The sequence below is a fragment of the Bos indicus x Bos taurus genome, chromosome 10, assembly GCF_003369695.1.
Source record: "Bos indicus x Bos taurus breed Angus x Brahman F1 hybrid chromosome 10, Bos_hybrid_MaternalHap_v2.0, whole genome shotgun sequence".
NCBI lineage: Eukaryota > Metazoa > Chordata > Mammalia > Artiodactyla > Bovidae > Bos > Bos indicus x Bos taurus.
In genome coordinates, this window is record NC_040085.1 from 41,121,780 (window position 1) to 41,135,150 (window position 13,371).

General features: G+C 46.1%; 1 protein-coding gene across 11 annotated transcripts in view; it reads right to left on the reverse strand.

The window, feature by feature from the left end:
• TLN2 (talin 2) overlaps window positions 1-13,371 on the reverse strand; it is a 496,539-nt gene that overhangs the window by 27,727 nt on the left and 455,441 nt on the right. For all 11 annotated transcript variants that reach the window (XM_027553835.1, XM_027553837.1, XM_027553839.1 and 8 more), the window contains 2 exons: window positions 10,820-11,005; window positions 6,957-7,064 (listed from right to left, as the gene is read on the reverse strand). In XM_027553835.1, the coding sequence (XP_027409636.1) occupies window positions 6,957-7,064; window positions 10,820-11,005 (294 nt within the window). The remainder of the gene's footprint in view (window positions 1-6,956; window positions 7,065-10,819; window positions 11,006-13,371) is intronic.

A 13,371-nucleotide genomic window follows, 5' to 3' on the forward strand; every position in this document is an offset into this window, starting at 1 on the left:
GGTCCTATAACAGCACATTGAGTGGCCTATCAACAAAATCCTGGCCTGACCTGTGAATGAGCATTTCTAGTGCAGTGGCACAAATTGGTCACAAAATGCCTTCCAATCTCTGGTTGCAATTAAAACTGAAAGGGAAGGGAGTGTAAAATAAAGAATGTTGCTCCCCCCATCCAGGCCTGTAAGGATTAAGTCATTCTCCACTAAGTTACTGACCTATAATACATCCTCAAAGAAATTTAGGGCAAGGATGAGGCCTTTTGTGCTCCAGGAAAACCGACTGAACTGGTCCTAAGAGAAATAGATATTTTTAAGAGATTTTAAAAATGAACCTGAATTCTTACATCTTGTACTGTGAAAGCACTTGAACTAAGATGTCTATTTCTAGTGACTAGCAGCAAGCTTCTCCCGAGATGAGTGCTTAATTGTATGTAGTCTCTTTGCTAAAACCACATATATACTGATGCCTGCCTTCTCACTTTTCTCTTCAAAACAGTTCTCAGAGCTCTCTGAGAGACTGTCTCCCAGGATATAATCCTCAGGTTCACTCAAATAAAAATTTTCATTTCTTTCTTTGATTGACTATTAAGGTATTTCACCGACATGACAAAGAACTCATGCCTAGAAAATATAAAGAACTCTAATCAATAAGACAAAAACCCAATTAAAAAGGGCAAAAGATCTGAACAGAGATCATCTGAGAAGATATACAGAAGGCAAACCGGTACATAAAAGATACTCCATGTTGTAAATTAAAACCGCAGTAGACTTCTCTGGTGGTCCAGTGGCTGGGACTCCATGTGCCCAGTACAGGGGGCCAGGGTTCAATCCCTGGTCAGGGAACTAGATCTCACATGCCGAAACTAAGACCTGGTGCAGCCAAAATATATAAATATTAAAAAGAAACCACAGTAAGATACCACTTCATACCCACTAGAATGGATAAAATTGAAAAGACTGACCATTCTAAGGGCTCACAAAGACGTGGAGAAATGGGAACTCTCATATATTGCTACTGGAAATAACCACTTTACAAAAGAATTTAGTAGTTTCCTAAGAAGTTAAAAATATACCCATACTATGACACAAATACTCCACTTTAATATATTTATCCAAGAGAATGAAAACATATAGGCAAAAACACATATATAGGATGCTCTTAGCAGCTTTATTTTTAACAATCAAACCTGGAAACAACCCAAGTATCCATCAACAGGGAAACAGATTAGAGAACACCATGTAACAATAAAAGGGGTGAAATTACTGCTACACATAAGAATGTGGATGGAATTGAATACACTGATGCTGAGTGAAAGAAGCTAGACAAAGAGTATACACTAGAGGATTACTTTTATATAAAAGTCTGGAAAGTGTAAGCAAATCTATAATAACAAAATGCAGATCAGTGGCTGCCTGGCAGTTTTGAAGAGTAATAGATATACTCATTGTTTTGATTGTGGTGATGTTTTCACAGATGTATTCAAATATCAGCACTCAAACGGTAAACTTCAAATATGTGTTTATTGTATGCTAGCTATGCCTCAATAAAGCTGAAACAAAAGTGAAGGGTGTGGTAGGGAGATTCACTTAAATCATCCAACTGGAGTGGTGAAAGACTTCTGTCGTTAAAAGAACCTTGATGGAAAGAGAAAACCACTTCTGTATACACTCTGGCTCTAAGAAAGGGAACGGCTCTGACAACAAAGCACGCTATTTAGACAAGGCAGAGCAATGGAGGTCTATTTTTATTCTGCAATTAAGTCAACATGATTTCTAACAGCAGGAAACAGAACAGAATTAAAGTGCAGCTAGTGAAAGTGAGGGTAATTTTAACCTTGTCAAAGAGCTTATATTGTGGGTTAGCAGCAATATTGAACTGTGGTCACTGCAGAGGCCAATTGGCTGTCTCTCATCCTGCAGTAGAAATCCTCCACGACAAACCAGCTAACAACAAATGCAGAAGGCCAAAACTGCTCAAACAGGCACAGCTAAAGCTGCATAAAGTAGCTCCCAGGGCAGCAAGGACAGGGTTCTGCCTAAATTAGATCCCTCTGTTTATAGACTGATAACTGGATTCTCAAACAAACAAACAAATCATTCCCCAAGGAAGGGTTCTCGATTTGGAGTTTCTAAATTCCCAAAGGATGGAGCGGGGTATCTGGGAATCCTCCTAACAGTTTAAGGGACATTTGTGTTTATGTGCTGATGTTTCTCCTATGAGGGTAGAGAGATGGCAGGAAATGGGCTTTTACCTAATTCAGGGAGGCCCAAATCCATGAAAGGTTAAGAAAGCTGAAATCATGATAGTTATTCATGCCTCAATAGAGAAAAAAAGGAGAATGATATTGGTAAAGGATATAAAATTAATTATTGAGAGTTTTTTTTTAAACAAAATAAGAATCTGAAACAAATAAGACAAAATATTAATTAACAGTTAATTATAGATGGTAGACACACAAATGTTGACATGGTTTTCTGTGTTTTAAGATTTTTTTTCTAAAGTTAAACTAAAATATAGAAATCAGCCAAAACAGGTGAGGAATCCTTGACTCTAAGATATTTGAACCGAACAAGCCAAAGCAGGATACCTTCTCCCACATTTTCGTGTGTCTAAATTTAAGAAAAACAGCCCCTAAAGAAGATAGCTGAACTTCTCTGGACCACTTGAAAGTGATCTCAGTTTATTCCTCTAAATTGCCAGACACTTTATCCAAGTGAGGAGGAGGGGAGGATGGGGAGTATGGTGTGTGTGTGTGAATCTCTAGTTTTCACTGCTTTTTAATTCACCACTCTCAAATAGCTTATCTTAGTATTCTTTCCCTCTACCCTAAAGGTAATTTCCAAATAAATCTAATGTCTTCTCTGAATTTGCAATTTGGCTTTCTTTATCTGACTCTAAGTTCCCTCAGAAGTGAACACTAGTGTCTATGTCTGTGCATTTCCATTTTCTTCATTTCTTCTTGGGTTGGGGCTCCACCAGCTCTGTCCTAAGCAGTCTTATGGCTCATGGTCCTCTCATGTGGAGGGCTTCCCTGGTGGCTCAAGTAGTGAAGAACCTGCCTGCAGCGCAGACGTGGGCTCTATCCCTGGGTCAGGAAGATCCTGTGCAGGAGGAAATTGCAACCCACTCCAGTATTCTTGGCTGGGAAACGGACAGAGGGGCCTGGCGGGCTGTGGTTCATGGGGTCACAAAGAGTCGGACATGACTGAGCAACGAAGCACGCACGCCTCTCATGAGGAACAATCTTCCTCATACTTAGCATCGTATTAGCCCAGATTTCTTTCAAATCTGTTTGGAGAAGGAGTGAGGGCACATGAGGTGAAATGTGAGCTTATTTTCAGCTGCAGGACCAAGGGAACTACCACTGTCTGCAGCGTGGAGGTCGGAACGCTGTCACAGAGGTTCCACCGCTTTCAGTCAGGAACTCGTATTTTTCATATTTATGATAATGAACATTATTATCTGGATGTTTCCTTCCTGTATTTTTATTGGAAAATATCCTTTATGGAATATGTGCAAGTCTCTAAAGACACAAAAATATATGAGCTAATTTTTTAAAACAAATATTTGATGTGATTTCATTCTTATCTTCTTGGACATTAGAACCATCAGCACTTGTCACCATAAATAGGCAATAACATCCTTCTTGCAAAACATGAGACCAATTCTGTATGCTGTAAAAAAAGTTTTCATGTCATCTAGCTTTTTTTCCTATTAGTGATTTCAAATTAGCACCAGCGTTTTTCACACCGTAAATCTCAAAACAACTATGGGGAAACAGGACATTTATACTTCTGCTTTACTTATGGGTTACAATGATAATAATTGTATAGAAAAATAAAAAGAAATTCAGGTGGCAGGCTTCTAACAGACACATCGACCACCACACAATCAACCAAATTAGGTTTGAAAACGTAAGGTTTCAGAGTCCTGTTTCTTTAGCAAATATCAGGAAGAACTCATAACAGAAACACTGGGGAAGCATAGCTAGCTGTAAGGTGCAGTGGTGCTCGTGGGTCCATGAAAAGAAGCGAGTGGTCGCTCCCCTATTGCCAACCTCTGGCTTCACATGAAACCTCCCTGTGGAATGTGTCCTTCCTGTTCCAGAAGAACCTGCTGATTATCACTAGGGCTGATGCCTGACAGTCCTTGTGTCTGTGCTAAGGTGCTTTAGTTGTGTCTGACTCTTTGTGACCCTGTGGACCGTAGCCCTCCAGGCTCCGCTGTCCATGGGATTCTCCAGGCAGGAATATTGGCATGGATCGCCATGCCCTCCTCCAGGGGATCTTCCCGACTCTGGGACTGAACACGCGTCTCTTACGTTTCCTGCGTTGGCAGGTGGGCTGTTTACCATTAGCGTCGCCTGGGAAGTCCGACACAGCCATTAAGTGGCCATAAAGCTGGGGTCTCTGAGTGTGTGGCCTGGGAACGGCTCCTAGGTCTTCCCTCACGTTCACTGACACCCGGAATCCTGGGCTTCTTCTTGAGCGAAGAGGCCGACCATTCCCCCGGCCCCCACCCCCAGGAGGCCTGTCTTCTGCCACTAACACACGGCGTGCAGGGAGAGGAGCTGAGGAGACAGGAAGCGCCTTGGTGGATGCCGCATCTGGTTCCCAGGTACTGGGAGAGGGGCTACAGGTGGCTTGAGGTCAAGGAGAGGACCCTATGAGGGCTCCCTTTTCCTTCTCCCTTGGGAGAAACTTCTCAAAACAAGTGCAGGTACCTGTCCTTCCTCATGCAGACAGAACTCACCCGGGACTAGGGGGGAAGGAAACTCGACATCGTCACTGTTTGCCTTGAAGTCTGCTGCATCGTTCCATGCAGCTTCATGGATTTGGCAAAGACGCCACTGCAGGTGGGTCCCAATGCAGTAACATTCTCGTTAAATGGTTCACCAAGAGCAAAGGTGTGCAGGGGCCTGGACCTACTAACCCTGAGTCAGTTGTCAGTGCAACACAGATATGGACATAGGAGTGGGAAAAAATATGGATTAACCAAGAAACGGACCTGGAGGAAACAGGTGAAGTGAGGATCCCTCCTGTGAGTAATAGGAAGATGCCAGAATTGTGGTGCTGGAGAAGACTCTTGAGAATCTCTTAGATAGCAAGGAGATCAAATCAGTCAATCCTAAAGGAAATCAACTCTGAATATTCATCAGAAGGACTGATAATGAAGCTGAAGCTCCAATAATATGGCCACCTGATGCAAGGAGCCGACTCACTGGAAAAGACCCTGATGCTGGGAAAGACAGGGCAGAAGTAGAAGGGGCAGCAGAGGAAGAGATGGTTGGATGGCATCACTGACTCAATGGACATGAATTTGAGCAAACTCCAGGAGATAGTAGAGGACAGAGGAGCCTGGCGTGCTGCAATCCATGGGGTCACAAAGAGTAGGACACAGCAACTGAACAACAAGGAAGTATTAAACAACAGAGACAGAAATCAAAGCATAGGAGAGACAAGGAGAAACGGGGGGTCAGGGGAGAGCCCCACTTAGGAAGCAAGGTGGGCACTACTGCTGTAGCCCCGCACCTCCGCTCAGCCAGGACGGGTACCTTCCAGAAGTATTTCAAATAAGTGTGCAGCAGATGTAAGCTCAGCCAGTGCCCTGGCCTCCCCACAGTCTCACTTAATCCTGAATAAGCTGCCTGTCTAACATCTGAGCAAACTCAAGCCCAGAAATGGCAGTTGTGGAGCCAGCTTCTTGGCAGAGCCTGAATTTGAATTCGAGGGTTCTGAACCTTAGCCTAAGACTGTTTCTACTATGCTTTCTAATGCTTGGACATAACAAGATTCCATGTGTCCAGAACAGATCGTCTCATCCAGAAAATGATATCTTTTGGAAGCCTTACTGGCTTCATTCTCTTTACACTGAATTTCCTGCTAAGTGTGCTCATGGGCTGAAAACTTCAGTCCCAACACAGAGAGCTGGTTTGGCTGAGGGAGGCTCGTGCCTGCAAACGCTGACTGACCAAGATGTTCTCACCTGGCTCACAAGCAATATACTGGCTTCTACTCACAAGTATTCAGGCTTTGGGAGCCCAATGTGAGGAACCCCAGACTGGTCACTCTAACAAAAGATGCACTTTTGTACTGACCACAGTTACTGGTGGCTCAGTGGTAAAGAATCTGCCTGCCCGTGCAGGAGACGTGGGTTCGATCTCTGGGTCAGGAAGATCTCCTGGAGAAGAAAATGGCAACCCACTCCAGTTTTCTTGCCTGGAAAATCCTATGGACAGAGGAGCCTGGTAGGCTACAGTCCATGGAGTTCCAAAGAGTTGGACATGACTTAACAAAATGACTGAACAATAACAGTTACCTGGGTGAAGAATGTAAGTAATGCTCCCTTAGAAAACCAAAAATGCTTAACATCAGAGGGAAATTTAAGGTGAAGAGAAGGCACTGAAATGCTAGGATGGGGACAGCTGAGAATAGTAAGTAGGACATGGTCCCAGGTCTCCCATTAGTAGCTGGTAACCTCAACCAGGAGGCCAAACATCTTTGAGTCTTGGATCCTTCCTTTGCCCTGTGAGCCGCATGTGGTTGCATGAAAAGAGAAAAATTTCAACGCCCAGAGAATCAAAAGGCTTGACAGTCTTTGAGGTACATGTGTTGTATATCTGAAAGTGATGGATCTTTTTTTTTTTTTTTTAGGTTTGGGAAGAAGCAAAAATATTGAAGGGAGGGGAGCTACCGTTAAGTCTCTCCTGGGGTGTTGTTTATGACTCCTGAACAAGCTCTGTTCCTGACCTCCCCCAGTCCTTTTGGATTTGAATGGCACCTCTCTTCAGTCTACACCTGTATCTTGTGAGTTGGAGCAGTGAATTGTGAGACGCTTTTTGGCTCAATCTAGTCCGAGCCTTGCAAGTGGAGCTTGCATGAAGCTCTAAGTGGGATTTTCCCAAGGAAAGGATGCTTAGCTCCTCCCCAGCCCCATCGCTGCCTACGCCCCTCCTCACCACCAAGACGTGCTCCAGGAGGTCCAGGTAGCCGAGGGTGCACTCTGTCCCATACCGCAAGGCTCTGGTGCGCACCTCCTCACTGACGTCAGGGTGGAAGGAAGCTTGCTGGAGAAAGAAAGGAAGGTTACCTTAAGACAGGAAGAACCAGGAGACAAGTGGACCAGGCGGCCACGTGGTGCTGTACGTCCTACCTGTTTCCACTTTAGGTTCTCTGACAAGTTTGTGTCTGGCTTTTTCCAGTGCCAGGGGCCAGACAAAAGCAAGTGAATCTGGCCTCTTTTTTCTTCCTTTCTCATCATGCCGATGCTCACATCTTTTATTGAAAGGAAGAAATTCCTCACTCTGACCAGACCACACTGCAGTCATAGCCAGTCTCCTGACCGGGCCCACTGGCTCCTGGGAACCTTCAGAGAGCGAGCTCCCCAGCACCCTCAAGGTGCCATAAATAACTCACATTATACATGTCGAGATAAGCCAACCAGGACATATGGTTAACACAGCATCTGGCCCCCCTTCTTTTTGTACTTGTGACCTGCTGACTTGAGTTACTCAAGAAATATCGTTTCACATGGCACGTCCATTCACAGGGCCACCAGATGAACCACATAACATCCAGTGATGTTTGAATTTTGAATAAACAATGAAAACTTTTAGCCTAAGTATGGGGCACCCTGGTATGGTTTTTTTATTTTTTTGCTCAGTCTGGCAATCCTACCCATTTAGCCTTTCCTGCTATAACTTCACTCTGGAAAGAACTCCAAGGGGCTTACAAGAATACAAAAAACAGAAAACTGCAAAAAAAAAAAAAAAAAATCACAAGTCAGGACAAACACAAATCATGCATTAGGATAAAAGGTCAAGGCAGAAGGGGAAGAGTGACCTGTCTCCATGCTTCCTCGTGTCAAATCCTTTTTCCCAGGGATTAGGGGCTATTTGGAGAATACCTGGGATTTCTCCTCACCTGCCCCCCAATTTGAGTGGCCAGCATCTATCATTTATGAGCCTGGTTTTATTCATCTGAGAACTAACAGGCCAGGCCTTTAACTCCTTCCACACTTTCATCAGCCTTGCTCCCCCATGTCTCCAAGCGTGAGGACAGAGCCCAGGTCTGGTTCAACGGGGAAGACAAGGGCTACGATGCTCCTCTGGTAGGTAGTGCGCAAGACCCTCATTGAGAGCTGTGTGGGTGCTGATGATCACTGCTGGTCATCACTTGCTGGTGCCTCTAACTTGACAAAACCCTTGGGGAAAGCAACCTAGCAATAACTAGAAAGTCACACCATTTGACCCACTACTTCTGGGGGTTTTGCCTAAGGATATTATCCAAAGCATAGAAAAATACCCAAAGATGCCCAAAGATGTTCACTGAAGTTGATGATTAAGCAAAGTGCAGATAATCTAAATAGCTGATGATAGGGGAAAGAGTATATTCATTAACAATGTATTTCATGCTCATTAAAGAATCAGTTACAATGACTTACAGTAACAAAGAAACAGTCATGTAATGTTAATTGTAATTGGAGGTATGAAGTTGTGTCTGATAAAGACATATGAACATGAAAGCATGCTCAGAAAGAAATACACACTGGAATTAACTGGGGGTGCAGGGAAGTCTGTGTCCCCACTGGAGCAATTAATGTAATCCTCCGTGTCTGGTAAGATGAGTCAATATGGGTTGTACCCCACTTCTGTTTCTGCTCTAGCTGCCCTGCTCAGACCCAAAGGTGGTGTTCAAACACGGCCATGTAGCCCTCTGCTTGGCACAGAATTGTTCCTTCTTGGCCCACCAACTGGCATGCCTAGTTTTCTATCTATTTACTGCACACCTTTTCTAGAAAGCTGTCTCATTTCCTTTCTGCAAGGGATGGGAGATACCAGAGACCACAGGAAACGTAGGCATCTGTAAGTCCTGTCCTGAGAGGAGTCTCTGGGCTTAGCAGTGACCCTTGTCATCAAGTCTGGTGTTGGCATGTGAAGCTCTGGCTGAAAATCAGGATGGCTTGAGCCAGGGAGAGATCATAATGAAGAGTCAGGGCTAGGCCATTGGCACCTGTACTTTAATCCTTAACCTCTTCCCCTGGAGATGGGAACACAGGGGAGGAAAATCAGAGCTGTCTTCCATTTCACATCTGTAACACGGAGACAGAGGTTCCCGTTCACCATGGTGACCTTGATCTCTGTGACTGGGAGGCCACGAGGAGCAGAAAGAGACGGGACCGGAGCTCAGAGGGTACGATCTCAGTTCTGGTTCTGATTGTATGACCTTGGTCATGCCACATCACCTCTCCAATCAAATAAGGAGAATTCCTAGTTAGAAGAATTCCCTTACCCTACCCATCTAGGATCGATTCTAAAACTATGAGGTGCTCTGCATGTGAACCGTGGTGGTGCTCACTAGCCATATCTGGCTGGCAAATACTGCAGTGATGGAGGTTATAACCCAAACAGAATGATCACTTCTGCCAGGGTAGATCCCACTGAGTGCATCAAAACTGTACTTGGGAGACTTCCCCGGTGGTCCAGTGGTTAAGAATCTGCCTTGCAATGCAGGGGATGTGGGTTTGATCCCAGGTCAGGAAACTAAGATCCCACATGCCAAGATGTCAAGGGGCACTTACACCCTGATGCCACAGCTGTTGAGCCCACGTGCCACAACTAGAGTCTGCATATCTCGAGGAAAGATCCCTCGTGACTCGACTAAGATCCAACACAACCAAATAAATAAAAGAAATAACATAATAAAACTACACTTGGGGCCTGAGGAGAGAAACTGCCTGGCCCAGCACACGTGGGACTCGTGACAGCGGCCCCACCCTCTTGTCACCCTCTTCTCCTCCCACCTCCCCTCCCCTGCACCCCGGGGTCCAGGAAATGCAGTGTTGTTCGCCACACCCAGCCCTCCAGCCTGACTGCCTTGCCCTGCCTCTGCCCAGGGACACCAGCCCATCCATCCCTGCTGAGGAACAGGAGAAGCCATCGTCGGACCCTGCACCAGCTCTCCCCACAACTCACTTCACCACAGAGAAGGGCCTGTTCCCAAGGACCCCAAGGTGCAACAGCTGCTTTTCCCCTTCTGTGGTTCATCTCCATCTGCTGACCAGGGTGGTGGGGGTGGGGGGATGAGGGGGTGGGGTAGGGGTGAGGTGTCACTGATCCATCATGGGGAGAAGTCAGGGTTCCAGGGACATGGCTATCCCCAGAAGGGTGTTGGACTGGGGTGGGGCTGCTCAGTGGGAGGTGGGGGGCCTCTTATGGCTCCTTGGCTTAACAGATGTAAAGTCAAAGTTATAAAGCTCAGGTTATAAAGCTCAGGTCTCCCCAGCTCTCTCCAGCAGCACCAGCTCAGGGCAGCTGCCCCTGCTGTCCCCCTAAGGGTTGGAAGAGCTTCCCCAAGACTCCTGGTGCTGTTTGGTTCCTCTAACTCACTCCCTCACCCAATCATGGCAATACCCTTCCTGGCACAAAACGGCTGATTGAGGAAGCAGGTAAGGGCGCAGGCTGACGAGGGGTGCAGTTTTCCTTTGGAGGGCCTGGGACAAAACCTCACAGTCCTGCTCCACTACTGCAGCCCCTATAAGAAGGTGTCCCCCACCTATTTAGGAAGAACTGAGAGATGAAGTGGGAGGGCAAGTCAGCAGACCAAGTCCACGCCCTCTTAAATATGAAGCTACCTCCAGAGTGTCACCTCCCATGGCTGACGGGCACACCTGTCATCAGTGTGCACTCTATCACACAGGCCAGGGTACTGAGCTGCTCACTCCTACACATGGCCAGTCCCTCTCCTTCTCCAGACTGACTGCAACAGCTCAGCCACGACAGAGCACCACCCTACCCACCCCAATCAACGCCAAGGCCTTTACCTTGCAGGCCGTCAACATGTCCGACACGGCCTTCCGGCTCAGATTGGCAGTGGCTATCACGTCCTCCTGTCGACAAGAGTTCCCAGCAGCCACAGCTTTGGCCGTTGCCATGGTGATGCCTTTGGTCATCCTGATGGATTCTTCAGGTGATGATGTCTTCTCAGGTACCTCTTTTGACTGGAATACCTGGAAGTGAGAAATGGAAAAGCTGAAAAAAGTCAAAGAGGGAAGAATGGAAATAACATATGCTTCCCCTACTGGCTGCAGCGCAGTGTCTGAAAACCGAGCCAGCTATGGGAGGAAACTGGTCAAATGGCAGGAAATCAGAAATGTAACTGGAGTACAGTAATATCATTCTTGCTTTCAAAATTCCAGCGTGGATAAGCCCCACACACCTGTCTGCAGCATTCCTGGGGGGAGAGTGTGGGGCGGAGAATGATCCACACTGTTAACATGCTTGCCTGCGGACACTGACACTCCATGTGCATTAACTCCACCCCCGGGGTGGTGGGGTGGGGTGGACTGTGCAGCTTCCCAGATCTTCTGGCCCATTCCTGCTGATACCTCAGTGGTCCCCAGAAGCTCCGCAGCCCTGATGCTGGTTCCAGAGCAAGACTGACCTGGATGAATCACTCTGGACTCAGCTCTCTCTCTTAAAGACAGTGTGAAGCTGGGGAAGAATAAAGCATTCCATTTCTTCTATTCTCAGCCTGTCTTACAAATATAACTGCCTAATTGTGTGGAGGTGTTCATGTCGAGCCTGCCACCGTGACATTGTGAATTATTTAACAATACTCATACACCTTTAGAGAAGCTGAAATACATTAGCTATGGTAAGTGAGTATCTCACTTTAAAATTCCACCTGCCAGTCAAGCCAACCATTTCTGCTTCCAGCCCATCTGCCACGGTTCTACCATGAGTGATGGATCCCTGAATACGAGGACCCCTGAAACAGGTGGGGCTGCTCTGTCTTCAGTCCTTGTTGTTGTTCAGTCGCTAAGTTGTGTCTTTGCAACCCCATGGGCTGCAGCACACCAGCCTTCCCTGTCCTTCACTATGTCCCAGAGTCTTCAGCCCTACGCAGCCATGTTTGAGCCACGATTCAGAAGGGAGGACCCAGCTGACATCCCTGTCATGTGCCCATCAGCGTCAAACATCACTAACCCCCTAAAAATGAACAACAGCAATCTACTGCCCAGGACCACCCCTTAATGCTGCAGTGTGATGAGCATGGACAGAGCCCTCCATGCTAACATGGGCCTTAGGGCTCATGCTACTTTGGGAACCTCCTATGTTCATGGACATGCATTGTCTAGGTCAATTCTTTTTTTTTTTTTTTGATCTAGGTCAATTCTAGGCTGACCATCTGTAATATCCCAGGAATTACAAATCTCTTTCATTGCCACTGTTTGGCCCACCCACACCTGTCAGAATGTGCTCTAGACTTTTGATAAGAAACCTCAGCTCAGGGACTTCCCTGGTGATCCAGTGGTTAAGAAACTGAGCTTCCAATGCAGGGGGTGTGGGTTCCATCCCTGGTCAGGGAACTAAGATCCCACATGCCATGTGGTATGGTATGGCCAAAAAATAAAATTAAAAAAAAAGAAAAGAAACTCCTAGCCCATGTAGGCAGGTGAGAGCCAGGCAGCAGTCTTAAGGATACTGCCTGCAGTTTTTAGTTTCTTCTTTGTGTGAGAACTAAGCACAATGGCAACCAAGGTTGGAGTCATTAAAAACAGGACACAAGAACCCAAGTCTTCACCACTAAAACCCAACAGAATTGCTCATCTCTGCTGCTTCCCAGATGGCACTAGTGTTAAAGAACTCGCCTGCCAATGCAGGAGACATAAGAGATGTGGGTTTCACCCCAGGGTCATGAAGATCCCCTGGAGAAGGAAATGGAAACCCACTTCAGTATTCTTGCCTGAAGAATTCCATGGACAGAGGAGCCTTGAGGGCTATAGTCTGTAGGGTTGCAAGAGCTGACATGACTGAAGCAACTTAGCACGCACACACTGCTGACCCTCAGGAGCTTGTGGCCTTTGCAGGTGACTCTCTGAAGACTCCTCCTTCCAAAAGAGAAGCTGAATCTGTGAGCAGATCTGCTATTAAAAAGGAACCTCACATGATGGCCCATGTTGCCTCTGCATTTAAATTTTATTTATCTGCAATTCTTTGAAAAATATCCTAAAGCTGTCTGTTTAAGTCATTTGGCCTACTGAGAATAAAGGTACATATAAAATAATGAAAATAAATAGCATTTGTAATAGTAAATTAAAAAAAGAGGAATCTTAGTTTGAAGGTACTCATTTTCAGCATATTTGTTTCAAGGGATTAGGATGAGGCAATCCACAAGGCAATCCACGACCACCATGGAGTCAAAAGAACAGGAGACAACCACAGTAACCCCAGGATACCCTCATTCTAAGACAGTGGAACTGGGCAAGAGTGAACACAGGGTCGGAGTCTCTGAGATCAGACACCTCACGTGGAAGGCAGCCTGAAGTTAAAGGGAAGTGTCCCCAGTAAAAGCGTCTGGGTTTTCCTAACA